This window comes from Bactrocera oleae, chromosome 6 (genome assembly GCF_042242935.1).
Source record: "Bactrocera oleae isolate idBacOlea1 chromosome 6, idBacOlea1, whole genome shotgun sequence".
NCBI lineage: Eukaryota > Metazoa > Arthropoda > Insecta > Diptera > Tephritidae > Bactrocera > Bactrocera oleae.
Window position 1 is genome coordinate 50,481,580 of NC_091540.1, and position 15,655 is coordinate 50,497,234.

Consider the following 15,655-nt stretch of genomic DNA (forward strand, 5'->3'; position numbering starts at 1 on the left):
ATATATATCAGAGAATGTAAAATATAGAGAAGGTTCACAGTGCGGCCATTAGCAAAATATTTCACGTTTCGAAGGGGTACTGAAAACGATGAGGGTATTTCACCACTTTTGGAAGGGGTACTGAAAACGATGAGGGTATTTCACCACCGAACATCAGGGGACTGAAAAATAGCAGAATTGAGCATTTTCAATGTTAATTGAGAAAAATAATGCTAATTTTAATGTTAAGAAATGTACGCTTACAGATTCGTATATTTACAATGAGCAAACGACTTTTCATATAATTTGAATATATTCTGCCTATACAGGGTGGCTAACGAATCGTGCTACAAAATTAAACCGTAAGAAGTTTCTTTTTAGTCAATGCATTACATTTATTTTTTTTATTGTATAGAAAATTTTATTTTATTTAAACAATTAATTATTCTTCCATGCTCAACCACGCATATGCGACACCTAATTCGGGATTGCCTCAATTATCTATTTAATGGACTGCTTCAGCTCAGTCAGATTTCTGGGTTAGATTTTGTACACCTCTTGCTTGACATAATCTGATAAGAAAAGACCAAGCGGTCGCAAATATTCTTATACATAATATATGTATAATTATGTGTGCATGTAAACAAATATGAAAGTACCCATTATAATTATTAATTTGTCTACATGCAACATATATGTGTAAGTATGTACGCTCATTGTTTCATGCGAAATCTCCGTTGCCACGGACAACCAATGGCCGAAGCTCATGTTTTTTGTTTTCTTGTCAAAGAGTCACTGTGTCGAAGGACTGACGCGACGACAAAGCGTCACAACATTGTGTTGTTGGTAGAAAATCCGAGCTATGCCGAAAAAAAATAACGAACGGCCGCCGATTGTCACCGCTTCCCTTGCCGCTCTAACAGCTTTGCCTACAAACTATCGTAAATATGTATGTTTATGTATGAGCATGCATACATATTGACGGAGATTTTTGTCATGGAAAAAAATGGAAAAACGAAAAATATTTTTGAATTGTTAAATATTTTAAATGGACAAAAGCTTTGTTGCCACTTTTGTCACTTTTTTTCTGTATTTTGTGGGCTTGCGGGGCTGCAACTTTTCCCTTCTAGAGGGAACATCAGAAAGTTTTTCAATTTATTTGTTAATTTGTCTACATGCAACATATGTATGTAAATATGTACACTCATTGTTCATGGGAAACCATACACACTTTTACAAACATATATCGCATATGGGCAAGTGCAAAATCAACCCCTATTCATATACAACGTGGCATGCGTTAATGGAAACAAAGTCAACAAGTCATGTGCATATATACGGGCAGATGTGTGTACAAAAAATTCGAATATTTACATTCTTTCACAAATACAGTCAATCCCGATTAAGTGCCAAAACCAAAGTTGCAGATTTTTTGTGCTTTGTAGTACATAAGCGATTGTGGTACTTAAGCGAGTGGTACCAAAAAAATAATTTCTATGTATTTAAAAAAAATTACCGTTTTCTTTAAAAAATTAAGAAAAAAAACGTGAGATGCAGTAAGACACTGGCAGATAAGAGGGATTGGAGGAGCGATACTTACCCGGGGCTTACTGTATACATAAATTAAAGGAATATTGAATATTTCCTTTAAAAAGTTTCTTGAATTGTAAATCGACAAATATACTATGTTGTGACTTTTATTCTAAAATATTTTAATACTCATATTTGAGGGGTTGTCACTTTTCCCTTCTAGAGGGAATATCAGAAATTTGTTCAATTTATGATTTTTAGCTTTTGCCATCGTCGTGAAAAGACGCTTGTAGGCAAACACGTGCTCGGGGAGATGTGAGGGTGTCTGTTTTTATGAATGAAGCGAGGTTGCTTGTTAAAAGTACGCCTGCGTTCATGAATGAAAATGTTGTTGTTGTTTGATTTACTATAAATTTGACCTTGGCCTATTTGGCTGACATATTGACTTGTGACGATTGTTGTTTTTGTAGAACAATGTTTGTAGTTTTTGCGGGTGACATATTTACATGTGTACGAATATATGAATGTAGGTTTGTGATCCATTATTTGTGTGACAATGTCATAAGCACATATGTATGTATGTACATATAGAGCAGTGCGCGCAAATGTTATTACTGATAAATGATAATAACTTGATTTGAATTTGAATTTTACTTACATAAGTACATACATATGTATGTATGTAAGCTTTAAATCATGAAAGGTGTGATTTGCATATATTACTATTTAAATATATTAAGATTTTTAAGATATTATGTTAGTGTGTTATATACTTATGTATGTATGTATATAGTAAAACATAGCAGATACATACATATGCATACATATGTACTTATATTTCATAATATCAAACATAAGCAATATCTAAAAAGCAACTGCAAATATTCCTTTGAAGTAGCATATTTTAATTAAAATGTAATACATTTTTCATGATATCATAGATATTCAGAAAATGAATTTCATATCTATGAATATGATTGCATATAAACGTATAAAAATATAAGCTAACATGCGGCTGTAATATCAATGCCAACTTCTGAGCATAATTTTCATACAATGCTCAGCTCTGTTCACGCGCCACTGTTAAAATTTCTCCTTCCGAGCCGACTGTGGTGAAATACCCTCATCGCATTTTGTTAGGTTTTGACAATTCACACGCTGGTCCGTAGTTGGACCTTCTCTATATTTTACATTCTCTGACCTAACATTAACAAGAAAGCAAATTTAATACAGATATAATGAAAGCATAAAACACTACGTCATATTTTAGTATATCAGTAAGTGGGAAAATTTGTAAAGTATTAAAAAAAATTCTTGTAGGTAGGGGCTCGCACTTTTTTACCTCTGGGCCCGGTTTTACGCGAGTTACGCGCTTCAAAACAGGTGATTTTTGAAATTTTTTTACAAGAAAACTACTACCTACAGAAAATGTTGTAAGAATTTAATATATACAAAATAAGCAGAAAATATAAAGCGATAGGATGTTTTAGTTACAACTGTAGATAATTTGAAAAATGTAGTTTTGAGAAAAACGGGTTTAAAAATAAACCGATCTATAGAGCTGATTAAACTGACCGGCAACACTTTAGAAAGCTGTAACACAAATAATATTAGAAATATTATATTAATTTTTTAGTATGTTACAAGTATTTTCAAATTTATAGACTATCGAAATATGGAAAAACAAAAAAATTGATTTTGTCGAATTTTCACCCTTAAAATCATCACATAGCCTTAAGGCATACCGGTTGAAGTGAAATATCTCATTCAATCAAAATGAATCAAATAATCAAAACTGGGTCATCAAATGCTGACTTGCCCTCAACCCATGCGACAATTGGTGGTCATGATTTTGAACATTTCTATATTTTAAATATTACATATGCAGCTGGTGTCTACTTTTGCTTAATAAAAAAAATTTATTTGCCGATTTCGCAATTGTGAAGACAGTTTACGCTTTTTTGTTTGCCTAAACATATTATTGTATATTTATTGAATTTTTATGCGTCAATTGATAAATAAATAAACAATGATAAAAATAAAAGTAAAAAGCAATAAAATTTGTAAATAATCCGTTAGTGATATGCCATTTAACTTGTTAATAAGCCGCTGCTGGAGCTGATGTTGGGACTGGAGCTGGTGTTGCGGCGCGATGGATGTGCTTCTTTGTAAATATGCTTGTGTATGTATGTCTACATAATTGGCCGAAAATACGAGAGCTATTAAAAACCAGATTACCGAAAAATAAAGAAGCTTAAATTTAGCCACAAACCAGCAACACACACACTCACATTCACACGCTTTTACACTCAACACTGACCTACATTCATATGTCAAAAAGTCAATTGGCGACTGCCTTTGCATGTAAGATACTTGTATGTATGTGTATAACATATACCATAGTATGTTGTACGAGTTGGTGCAGGCGGGAAATGCAGTATATGTATATAGTACGTATGTATGTTTGTATAGAGCAGCCGGTGGCTGGAAGCTGGATTGCCCCCACGCTGAGCGTTTAACCGACGCCAACAAAGGAGCTGCGGTTGCGGTTGAACTTGTGGTCGCTGCGAAAGCGAAAACAAATGAGGTATATAATATAGATTACGGTAATGACGATAATAGGGCTGGAGAATGCGTCACTGAGTGGACCTTCAGCAAGAATGCCAATGAACATGCTGTTCGCGGTACCTGTGTCAGTAGACAAGTAGCATTAGTGGTTTTCTACCTCATCCTTATTTGTTACTGTTTCAGTCAGCTAAAAAAAAGACAACAATAACATGCATAAAAGCATTAAAGCGCCGGTGTCTGCTTTAAGAGCATCTGGAGCTATGTGCTTGCTGTAACCAGCGCCATGTAAACTTCTTTACCTTCGATTTTCATGTCATTTACGTTGTTTTTTTTTCATTAACATCTTCCCCAGCTATAATTTATATGGGATTTTAATATGTGAACATGCATATTTATATTTCTTTATACTCTCGCAACATGTTTCTTACAGTATAATAGTTTTGTTCAACTAACGGTTTTTCTCACATGTTTAACTAATCGAGACAGTTATAAAATTTTATATCAAAGAGATCCGATTGACTCGGCGATTTGAATTTCGGATTTTGTTATTGTTGTTGTAGCGAATCAAACCAAAAAACTTCTACAAAGATGTTCTGACTTTGAAGTGACTTTTCTCTTAAACTATTTCAACTTTTAAGCTGCAACCAAAAGTAACAAAATGTGAATCTTATGTATTTTTCGTTTTTTTTTTTTATAAAAAATTGTAATATAATATTAAATCAATATTGATATTAACCACTGCAAAAAGTTTAAATATCTCACTTTTAAGCGACAAAAAAAAAAAAACTTGTCAATGTACGTTGGCAACACTTTAAATGCATTTATCTAGTAGGTGTCGTAATTTTTGTCTACTACACCACGAAGCAGGAAGTCAAAACGCTGATATATAAACATTTTAATAATACTCTCAAGCGTGGTGGAGGTGCATTATGGTGTGCGGGGCATTATGGTGTGGGGTGCAATGGGTGCAAATGGCGTTGGTAACCTTGCTTTCATTCAAGGAATTATGAAAATATTGGACTACTTGGCAATATTAAAAAAATGTGGCTCCGTAAGCAATCTGCTTTAGTAGTTAGGAAATCCCACTGATCACCTCTGAGCTTATATGGACACGAAGTTTCGAGAGCGCAAAGTGAAGAGCAAAAATTAGTTAACGCTGCTCTTCAGAAAATATGGGCAAATAAACCTTTTGAACTTATACAAAATTTGGTGCAATCTATAAATATAAGACTCTAAACCGTGATAGAAGCCAAAGATACACGTACAATGTATTATTTTTTCTTAAAAAGTGTTGTAATGTCAATTAATGCAAACTGTAAAAGTTTTTTTTTTTGGTTTTCGAAAACGGCGTCATTTTAGATTTTAAAATTTTTTGTAAAATACTAGATTTTTTAATTACTTTTTGAATTTTTAATAATATAACGGCTTCTTTCACTTTTGGCTGAAACTCAAAAATTTTAATAGTTTAGAATATAAGTTACTTTGAAGTCAAAACATCTCCGTGCATAAGTTTTTTCTTGGTTCACGTGATCCTTTGGTCGTAAAGTGTAGGGTTTTATAACTAAGTCCCAAAATAAGCTACAAAACTTAAATTTAGTCGAGTATAGTCTGTAGGAGGATGGAAAGTCTGTAGTTTCAAATTGTTTAATATCAAAATAACTATGAAAGCTATATCAACCGAACTTAATTTATTAGTATTTTGCTCCAACATTTTAAGACAAAGTGTAAAAATTGAATATTAACCACACCCACTAACCGAACTACAAACACGTTTATTTATCATATGATTATCTATTGCAGATCAGTTATAGTCAGTCATCAGTCAGTCATCAGTCATTCACATATTGAAATAGTACTTTGAATCTAGTGTTCTAAAGATTTGGCAACTCTTATTCAAAAATGGTCGAAACATTCTCAATTCCGCATGTACAGAATGTGGTAAGCTCTGAAGCTTTAGCACACTTTTTACGTTAATATATAAATTTGCAATATATCTTAATGAAATTATTTAAAGTGGTCGGTGTGAAAAGTTAATATGTTGGTTCAGCATGTCCCTAGCCCCATCTACTTAATATAATGATATTTGAACTTCAGGTTGACTTTATACTTTATATATCGATTATTAATAAGATATTTTAATAAATTTGGGTGAGAATATTTTCTTCGATATACGAGTATGAAATGAAATCCTTCCATGACTAGTTCTACACTAAATACGTTTTATGATAGCTAGTATAATGTTGATTATGAAAGCGGTCTACCACTTCGTTCAACCCACATACACTTAATATTATGATATTCACCATTGTTCTCTATTCTAAAGCCGAATATATTGGTTTATTTATACAATATTTTGAAGCAATTATGTGTACATGTTATCTAAGACATAGTGTGGTTTATTCCACGAACATACTTATATGCATTATAATCACTTCCGTCCTCGGGCTTGATTCGTCGACACCTGGGAATATTTCCCGACCTTTGAGCTTTGAAAATTACGATGTTATATAATATTCGGCTGAGCCCGAACTAAGCTCTGCCTTTCTTGCTTGTTATACATTTTAGTACAGTTATTGCATAATCTAATTAATTATTGGTAGACTGTAGATCGGCGCGCGGCTTTAGCAATATCAGCATATCTCTACATACATAAAAACATACATATGTATATACTATATGTATCTGACAACTGTCGCATTGGAACATTATGCAATTTGTTCATAATGTTGGCGCACATAAATTCTTTAAATAGCATTTTAAACATGTTGAGCCTGTTGTTCTTTTCAGCTAATTCAATTTTTTTCTGACTTCATCACTATCAATTCACATAAAATGCGTGCTTTTCAAAATTTAACGCTTTTCTATGTTCTGCTGAACATTTTTTTTTTGTTTGAATTTGCACAACTCGCTTGAATATCATTTGCATATTAAACTTATTCTATGTCTAGCTGTTTCACAATTTTATCACTACGTTTAGTTCGCCTTTTGTCGCCATTGTGTGATTTTCACTTACCGTTACTAAAATATGTGGTTACATATACTTGTATCTGCCAATCTTCACCTGTTCTCAGAGCTCATCGCGACAAAGCGGAAAGTTCATTCGTGTTCGCAAGCTCATAGCGAACCACGCGCTTCCCAGCCAAATAACAAGCGTGATGCTACTATACATATATGCTTATGTTTATGGCTTTAAGGGTGTCCGTTATTTTCCAAGTTGATTTTTTTTTTGTTTTTTTTTTGTAAATGTCTCTGAAGTTTTAGTTTTTACCAACAAAGTCGTTGTTTTCGAATTAAACTATTCCTAAATCATTTCATTTCATCAGACTTTTTTCATATGTTTGCCATGGCATTTTTTGAACTTTTGTAAGAGTTTTTTATATCCAAAGTAAATAAATCTACGAATTTAAAAGAATGCTGTTTTAGGGCAAAAACTGAAATTTCAGTACGCGGAAAAAATAAACTTGTTATATAACGCACACCCTAATAAACATATGTACATACATATATACGTTCTAATGAAGTACACATTGAGTTTAAGTTTTTATATTTCCATTTTCTGTGAGGAAAACTTTGTTGCAATTTTATTCTAGATATGAATTTTTTTGTAATACAATAGAGATATGTTTGTATATTTATTTATGTATGGATATGTACGTATGTATTTATGTATATGTATATATATATATATGTATATATGTTGGTATGTGAAACTCGCTTAAATTAAACACGTTTTAGCGCTTCGTCAATGTCTCTTTGCTATTTAATTAATTGTACATATGAATATTGAAATTTACTGTTATGAAATAATGGCTCTTCACCCACATACAAATACATACAGATGTGTGTGTGAGCGTGTGTACATGTACAGAACCACACTAGATAGAGTATGTAAAAAGGTAGTGTAGCAACAGCGCTGCTCGGAAAATGCATACAATTGCTGCGCTTTAGAAAACTAGATTGACTAGGTAACTATTATTTAGATTTATTAAATAATTCAGCATTGCAATTTAGCATCCAACTTGGCCATATCTACATACTACTCTAATCTTCACTTCACTTTGCAAAACTACATTTGATTAACGACAGTTCTCACATTTCGTGTAGTGTGTTTATAGCGCTATTCGTTCTCTCATCCGCTCTCTCCCTCTCACTTACTCTAACTTCCACTAGCCGGCTTAAGGGGCGGCAGGATGCGCTGCAATGTATTCCAAAGCGCGCACAATAGCTTCTGGAATTGGTGGTGGTGTGGGCAGATGTGCGCCGCTTGGTTGGAAGCCATTCTCATCGGCTGTGTAGCTAATGGAGATTTTCTCGCCCTCCGGTGACACATATTCGTATTGACCAGCTACACCCACTGTGTTGCCAGCTTCCTGTTGTTGTATGCCATTGCTTGTTTCGAAGGCGTACGCGTAGTTACCTTCCGGATCGGCGACGTCGTTTTTGAAGCTCAGCACTTGCGCATCTTTGTCGATGTTATCGGCGCAAGCGTAGGCTACGAGGGCGGTAAGGAGCAGCTGCAAGTGAAAGAGTGTTTAAGAGCGTTAACAAATTGAGTAGTAGAAATAGTGCTTAAACAAATATAAATTGAGATTAATTAAAGCAAGTAACGGAATTTTACTAATGATAACATTAGTATGTAAAAATGGAGGTTTCTTACAAACGTCTCCAGAGCTTTAATTACAAATAACTTTGTATTACAAAAGAAAAAAATGGAAATGTAAAAAGCGTGGCCGTATGGAGCAGTAATTTATTTAAGTCTACATCTAACTGAAAAATAGCATTTATATTATTATGAAGAATGTATAAATTTAAACTGAACACTGTGGGCTTTCACAAAGCGTATAATAAGTGATGATTTGCGATTCTTTTAGAGATATCGAAAAGAGAAGAGGTTAGAAAAGTAGTTTTTTTTAAGCAAATATGGTAAATTAGTTATAAAATATGTAAAATCCTTTACAAAAACAAAAAGTTAATACCTAATAATTGGTAAACGAATTGTAGCAATATCTGAAATTAAGGCTTATTTTGTGCAGTTCATGAGATGAATCCCATATTCGTAGCTGTTTACGAAATTACTTTTAAATATTGTATGTATGTCTATAATTTTCTATCTACGAATACTGCTGAAGCAAAGAATTAAATAGAGATGACCGGAAATTGATCTTAATGTCACATGATTATTTCTTATTTCATGAACAATACAAGTCGAGTTATTTACTGCTTAAAAACCGACTCTACTGAGTTTATATAGTTTCAATATCGGATACAACTTTCGAAATTTGCAGCGAACTTGTTTTTTACACTGTGAAAAATGAGGAATGCTTAATAATTTGTTTTTAAATTAGAATTTCGTTTTCTGTTTTCCTTTAACTGTAAATAAACTGCTGATGCAGCTTTCAATGTTTGCAGTTTTCAATGTTTGAGGTTATATTCTAAAGAAATAGTAATATATTTATGGTAATTAGTTATCAAAAAATTTCTAAACGTTCTGGGGATATATATTTAAAATTAAAAATATCAATTTTTATATAGAACAAAATATATTTCCGCCTAAAAATGCAAAAGTCATAAAAATAATTCTGATTTATTTGATTTTTTTACTTGAAGTTTTTTTCTCAGTGTAGTATCAGACACGTGTTGAAATGTTCGTGAAAACTTCTTATTTTAGTATGAAAGTTGAAAATTTTTAATATGATATAAACAAAATTATTGCTAAGTTAATAAATAAAATACAATATTTTTTTAAACTTTTAATATTTTTTTTTTGATTTTTCAGTTATGTTCCAAGAAATATTTGTAATATATTCATATATTATTTAAAAAAAAAGTTTAAATAATATTAAATTTTAAATCTCTAAAAACATAACTTTTCACTTCATAAACTTAACATTTATTTATAAAATTATAATTGTTTTTCTATTTTTAAACTTTTGTGCAACAATTTCTTAAGTAATATGAAAAAATGAATACAACAATCAGAAGAAATTTAAATAATTTGAACAAATTTTCGATAAAAAAAAACTATTTTTTTTCTTAAAATATTAATTGTTTTTATATTTTTTTTATAGTTTATTATTTTTTATTAAATATTTTTTAATATTTTTTTTTAAGTAAATTTATGGAATTTTTTATAATATTTTTACTTTATAATTTCTTAACTTCAATATATTTTTTATCACAAACATAATATTTTAACTCCACAGTATAAATAGGATAATTTTAACTTCACTCTCAATCCATCTTTCACACAATTTATTCGCTAGGAACACTTGCACAGGCATTAAATCACTTTTTTTTTATATAATCTAAGTTATTTCAAACTTGGTTAATACTTTTCTAACGAAACCAAAAATTTACTCACAATCTTGAACATGTTGAAGTTTTGTAAAACGTTTGCTAACTGTTGACAGATTCACTGCAGCAAATGCTTTTTATATGAAACTAGCTAAACAAGCTAACGTCTTAGCCTCAATATGTTAGGCGAAGAGCATGGCCCAACTTAAGCAACGCCAAAGTACTAGAAAAAAGCTACAACAACAATGCACCCAACTATGTATATAGCTTCCTCACTAGCAGGCGATTGGCAAGCTAGATGAAGTTGACGTCAAAAAATAAATAATAAAAGTAAATAAATATGAATGCATATGTATGTGTTTGTTTTTGAAATAGTTGGAAAATACTAAAAACGAGCAAAAGCAAAAACAATTGCTATGGAAAAATTACAAATTAAAAATCGCTGAAATCTGAACTCATTAAAAGTCGCTCTCAAGCTTTTAAATTCGAATTTAACGCCTTAACCGAAGATGATGTGCGCATTTGTCTGCATGTGTGTTTGATTGTACTTATGTATATGTATGTATAAGATGTGATATTATTTGCATACACACGCTTAGGATTTACCGGTGAAGTGCTACGCCGCCATATTCAATCAACAGCTTCTTCACATGAAAATTCCATTAGAAAAAATTTCATGAAAGGCCTAAAGACGATTTAGCTAACAAAACTACATACATATGTACATATATGGATATTTTGAATGCAAATTAATTGATCGCATTTTAGTTTCAAAGGCGTTCAAGAAACCTTAATCCCGGCTAATACACATATGTGTGTACATTGACGCGGCTTTGGACTTACGCATGCGCAACTGAAGCAACATTTCAACAACTCGCATATCACATGTTAAGCTAGCAGACAATTCATGACATTTTTAGTTTCAAAACTTAAAAGTAAAACTTGTATAAATATAAAAATATATATAAATAAATTTCAGAGTATTAAGCAAGAAAGATTTGTGTGGCTGCTTCTTAGCAGCTGACATTTGATGGTTATCAATTTATTGCGGTGGCAAGCGTTATTATAGATTATTTATGATTAGCTTACTTCTAGGTACTTCTGCATACATAGATATTATTGTAATATGTATATCTACATATCATACAGATGATGGTTGAGAGTTCAAAAACAAGTGTTTGCGCTAAGCCAATATATAACATACCATATATTAGTATGTACAGTCGTGCTAGAAAATTCAGCAAATTCTAAACAGAAACTTATATAAATAAATCCGTTTATTGATTATATATTGTATATTAACTTCTACTTATATATTTATGATTTTATAAATCTTGAGAATCCTACACATTAACATATCATGAAAATACTCCTAGTTAAACAATTTAACTCCCAATTGTTCTCATTATACCAAGCAATCTTACTATTAATAACTTCACAATCAACAACTAATTGTCCAATTAGTCTCTAATTGATAGTAAATTGATGTAAAATGACCCGTAGAACCGTGTTAAGAGTGCTCAATGAGAAGAGAAAAGCGTTAATTGAGTGGGGAATCAAAATACCATCACCAAAGGAATGACGGAAAACCAAAATGAGTACAGCCTCCGTTACCATTGTATAATTCCGAGATTATGCTTCCCTTTTACCCTGTACAAGCAGCAATCAATGCTTGGTTATTTTTATATGCAAACTTTTATTATTACTTATTCACTTTATGTATACGAAAGTTACCGCTCATAAAAATAAAACACTTTTTAGATTCGAGTCAAAATCGAATTGCTTAAGCAAAATGTTTCAACATCAAATCATGAGACAATTTAATTTTTAATTGCCTCAGCCAATTTTGCCGCTTCAACATTGAATTTCCTTGACTTGAAATGAACAATTTTAATTTATCTGTTATTAACCAAATCCACAGTCTATTTATAATTTATGTAATTGAATACATATTCCTAATACAAGCAAATTCCAACTATCAAGTTTAAGCTTTTATTGAAGAAAAACAATTCTTCAACTCAGTCGTACAGAATACGAACTTGCTTAATTAGACTTTAACTTATTGAATATTCATGTGTAGGAGGTATTCAATTATCTCAAGAAGTTACACAACCAGGTTAAGGCTCAATGTCATCACGACCAAGGCTTCATAGATTTGCAATGTGATCGATGAAATGTAACTTTTTGGTAGATTAAATGAAGCTGATTGTTCTCGAGTAAAAAACAATGGTCCGAAGGTACATAACGACGGTACAATATACCATACACATAATTCATCGGATATGAACATGTAGCAGGCACAGCAAAATGAACCATCATGTAAAAGATAGCTTAAAACTCAATTACCACAACACAGACCGAGAACGTACGTAAAACATAGTATGCTTACTTTGCAACCGCTTTACCTCGACAAATCCATTAGTTATAGTTAATAAACAAGTCGTAATTAGTAAATTTTTAGCGGTCATAAACGTAAAGAATGGATTCCAATACGAACGATTTGGTCTGCACAGACATTGTTAGAGTCATTACCAAAAACTATTCAGTTCATTGAAGGGTTTGTTAAAGCAATAGATGAACAGAAACACCACTGGTTTGGAACACCATCAGTATGTTATATGATAAATCGGCAGATTGGAATTATCGTTACTGTACTACTTTTACATTGTCGGCTATTTATGCCTATATATAGTTAAGCAAGGTAAGAGATGATGAAATGTTGAAATATTAACATTGCGAATTCTAAGTATTCAGCCGACGAAGTACCTTCCATCATCCACTTAAGAATTTAAACTAATCGGATAGAAATTTGACTTAGGGTGGTTAATTAATTGAACTGGAGCCTTATATTTGGGAACCTTATATGGCATTAGCAATATTAATAAAAAACATATATTAATTTTGTAAAATTTGATGATAGCCCAATATTTTCGGCTACAGAAACCCAAAATAATATAATATTATTTTGAGGTATTTATGATATATGCATTTTGGTTTCTAGCAGAACAGTTTTAAAGCATTGATACTAAAATTATTCGCATTACTATCGAAATTACCAAGACTGTTCAAATTTAGTTTTATTAATAATTTTAATTTAATTTAATTCAATTCTTAAAAAACCTTCAAAACATTTACAATTTCAAAGTTCTTCAATTTAATTTGGAATTCAGCCCAAAAATGTAAATGAAGATATTGTTTTAATTAGACAAACTAAAATATTAATAAAGATATAAGATATATATTCGACCCAGATATACTATATATACTATATGCTTTCATTGTTTTTATTTTGAGCAATATTATAACTATGTATGTGCTTTTGTTTGTAAAATATAAGTAAGTAAGTAAGCTCTGCTATGGAATAACATCGATTTGTTGTGCAAAGTAATTGAGATTCTCGAACGTGCAAATCTGCTTTAAAAATCTCCCTATTGATCATTTATTAAAGATATCTTCACAACAAACAAAAAGACAAGCGCAATAACGTATACATTTTAATACACTCTCATATATATAAATAAAAGTATTAAGACAGAAACCAGGAGTTTTACGAGTTGAAAATGAAAGTAAATCCATAAATCGTCTGAGTTGATCGTAATTATTTTCAAAATAAGTAATTAAGTATTTCACTCATTCCAGAAGAAACTGGATCATCTGATTTACTTGCTAAGACTTGACTATATTAACATTTTTACATACATGTATATATAAATATTATATGCATGTGAATTTATGCAATAACCCATTTTATTATTGAACAATCTTGTCAAATTTATAGAGCAGCTTTTGTGTAGCTGAAACACTTGTGGGCAACTATTAAAGCTAATAGCCTGAACGGGAACAAATACCCTGGACTCGTAACTTATTCACTTTAACATAATAAATTGCATTTTTAACACATTTCTAAGTCGTGCCATTTTATATTCAAAACTGTATTGTTTCTTGTGGGCATTAGGCATTCCAAAAATTGGTTTTCTGGCGTCTAATAATGCACACAATGCTACAATATGGATGAAATTGGGTTTGAAAGAAGTTTGAAACAAATGTTGCTTCCCTTATACTATTTCTTCTACCAGGGTTTTTCATCTCAATATTTGCTACGTACTCGAAATGATTGTATTTTAAATATTTTAATAGTATTGGGCGTCAAAGATAAGCTGTTGGGCGTATTTTTAACAAGAAAAGTTGACAAACGTATTTCACTTTTACATCCTTACATTTTCGCTGCTTGCGCTAACCTTTAGCCAATATCGATATTTTCGAGTAACTAAAAAATAATCAACCTGGTTTCACAGTCGTAAGACCTACATAACCGAAATGACCTCAATTTAAAGCCGACCAAGTACTATCAAACGCGACAAAATTATTTAAGAAATTATTTCCGCTGCTTTTCAGAGAAAGTGACACACGAATAGACAAATGTATTGCTATTAGGGGAGGTAGCATTCAATCTCGCTTCGAATATTGTCAAAACCAAATTCGATGTAGTTTTTACATTAAATCATGCAAGTCAAAGCACAAGATATTAAAATCCATTTCACCCAAGATATCAAAATGTGAAATGTACCAGCACCTTAGTTCTTGCCATAAAAAAACTCTCTAAACTAAGATGCGAAAAATTAATCTATTCAAATTGGAATTCGAATTGTACCAACCTATGCAAGCATTTTCAAATGTAAAACGTCAAAATTGAGCAAAAGTTTATTTAAGCTGTAATTACCTTGCTGAATTCAAAATAATTGTTCAAAGAAGCTTAAATTCAAATTCAAACAATTTTTTCGAAGTTAAAATTACTAACCTAAACCCTAAAAAATTAAAATTTTATTCTTTCATGAAGTCTTAACTTAAGCATTAACATCTTCGTAAGTGAGGTAAGAAAAATATGGTAGCAGAAAGTTAAACTCTTATATTTTTTAATTACTGTAATACAAGTTAATAAACCACCATTACGATTTATGACTTCAAAACAATCTCAGAATTAAGTTTTATTGAAGGCACTAAGCTTTGGCAGTAAATATCTCATGGAGAATACGCCTGGGTTTTTGAAGCGAAGCTTTCTAGTGAAGAAGTAAGAATGTGGCAGAATTGCAGGATATTTTACATAGTGAAAGTCAAACTAATATAAAGGTAAATATCAGCTTTCAAGTACTTTCAGATTAATTTGTTTATATAAACCACTTTACCCACTATGCCTTGCAGTACTTGGAGAGCTTCTAATAACAGAAAGCTGTACTTCTCCACTAGATCCAGAGATCTGACCAGGGTTTCTTTAAATTCTAACAAA

At 31.4% G+C, this 15,655-nt stretch overlaps 1 protein-coding gene across 1 annotated transcript; it reads right to left on the reverse strand.

Moving 5' to 3' along the window:
• Nucleotides 1–7,609: 7,609 nt before the first annotated feature.
• On the reverse strand, nt 7,610–10,547 carry LOC106620683 (pupal cuticle protein Edg-78E). The gene is made up of 2 exons (XM_014239236.3): nt 10,439–10,547; nt 7,610–8,591 (listed from the first exon to the last, which is right to left on the reverse strand). Exons 1-2 carry the CDS (start codon nt 10,448–10,450, stop codon nt 8,253–8,255), a joined length of 351 nt encoding a protein of 116 aa, XP_014094711.1. The 5' UTR covers nt 10,451–10,547; the 3' UTR covers nt 7,610–8,252.
• Nucleotides 10,548–15,655: the final 5,108 nt, after the last annotated feature.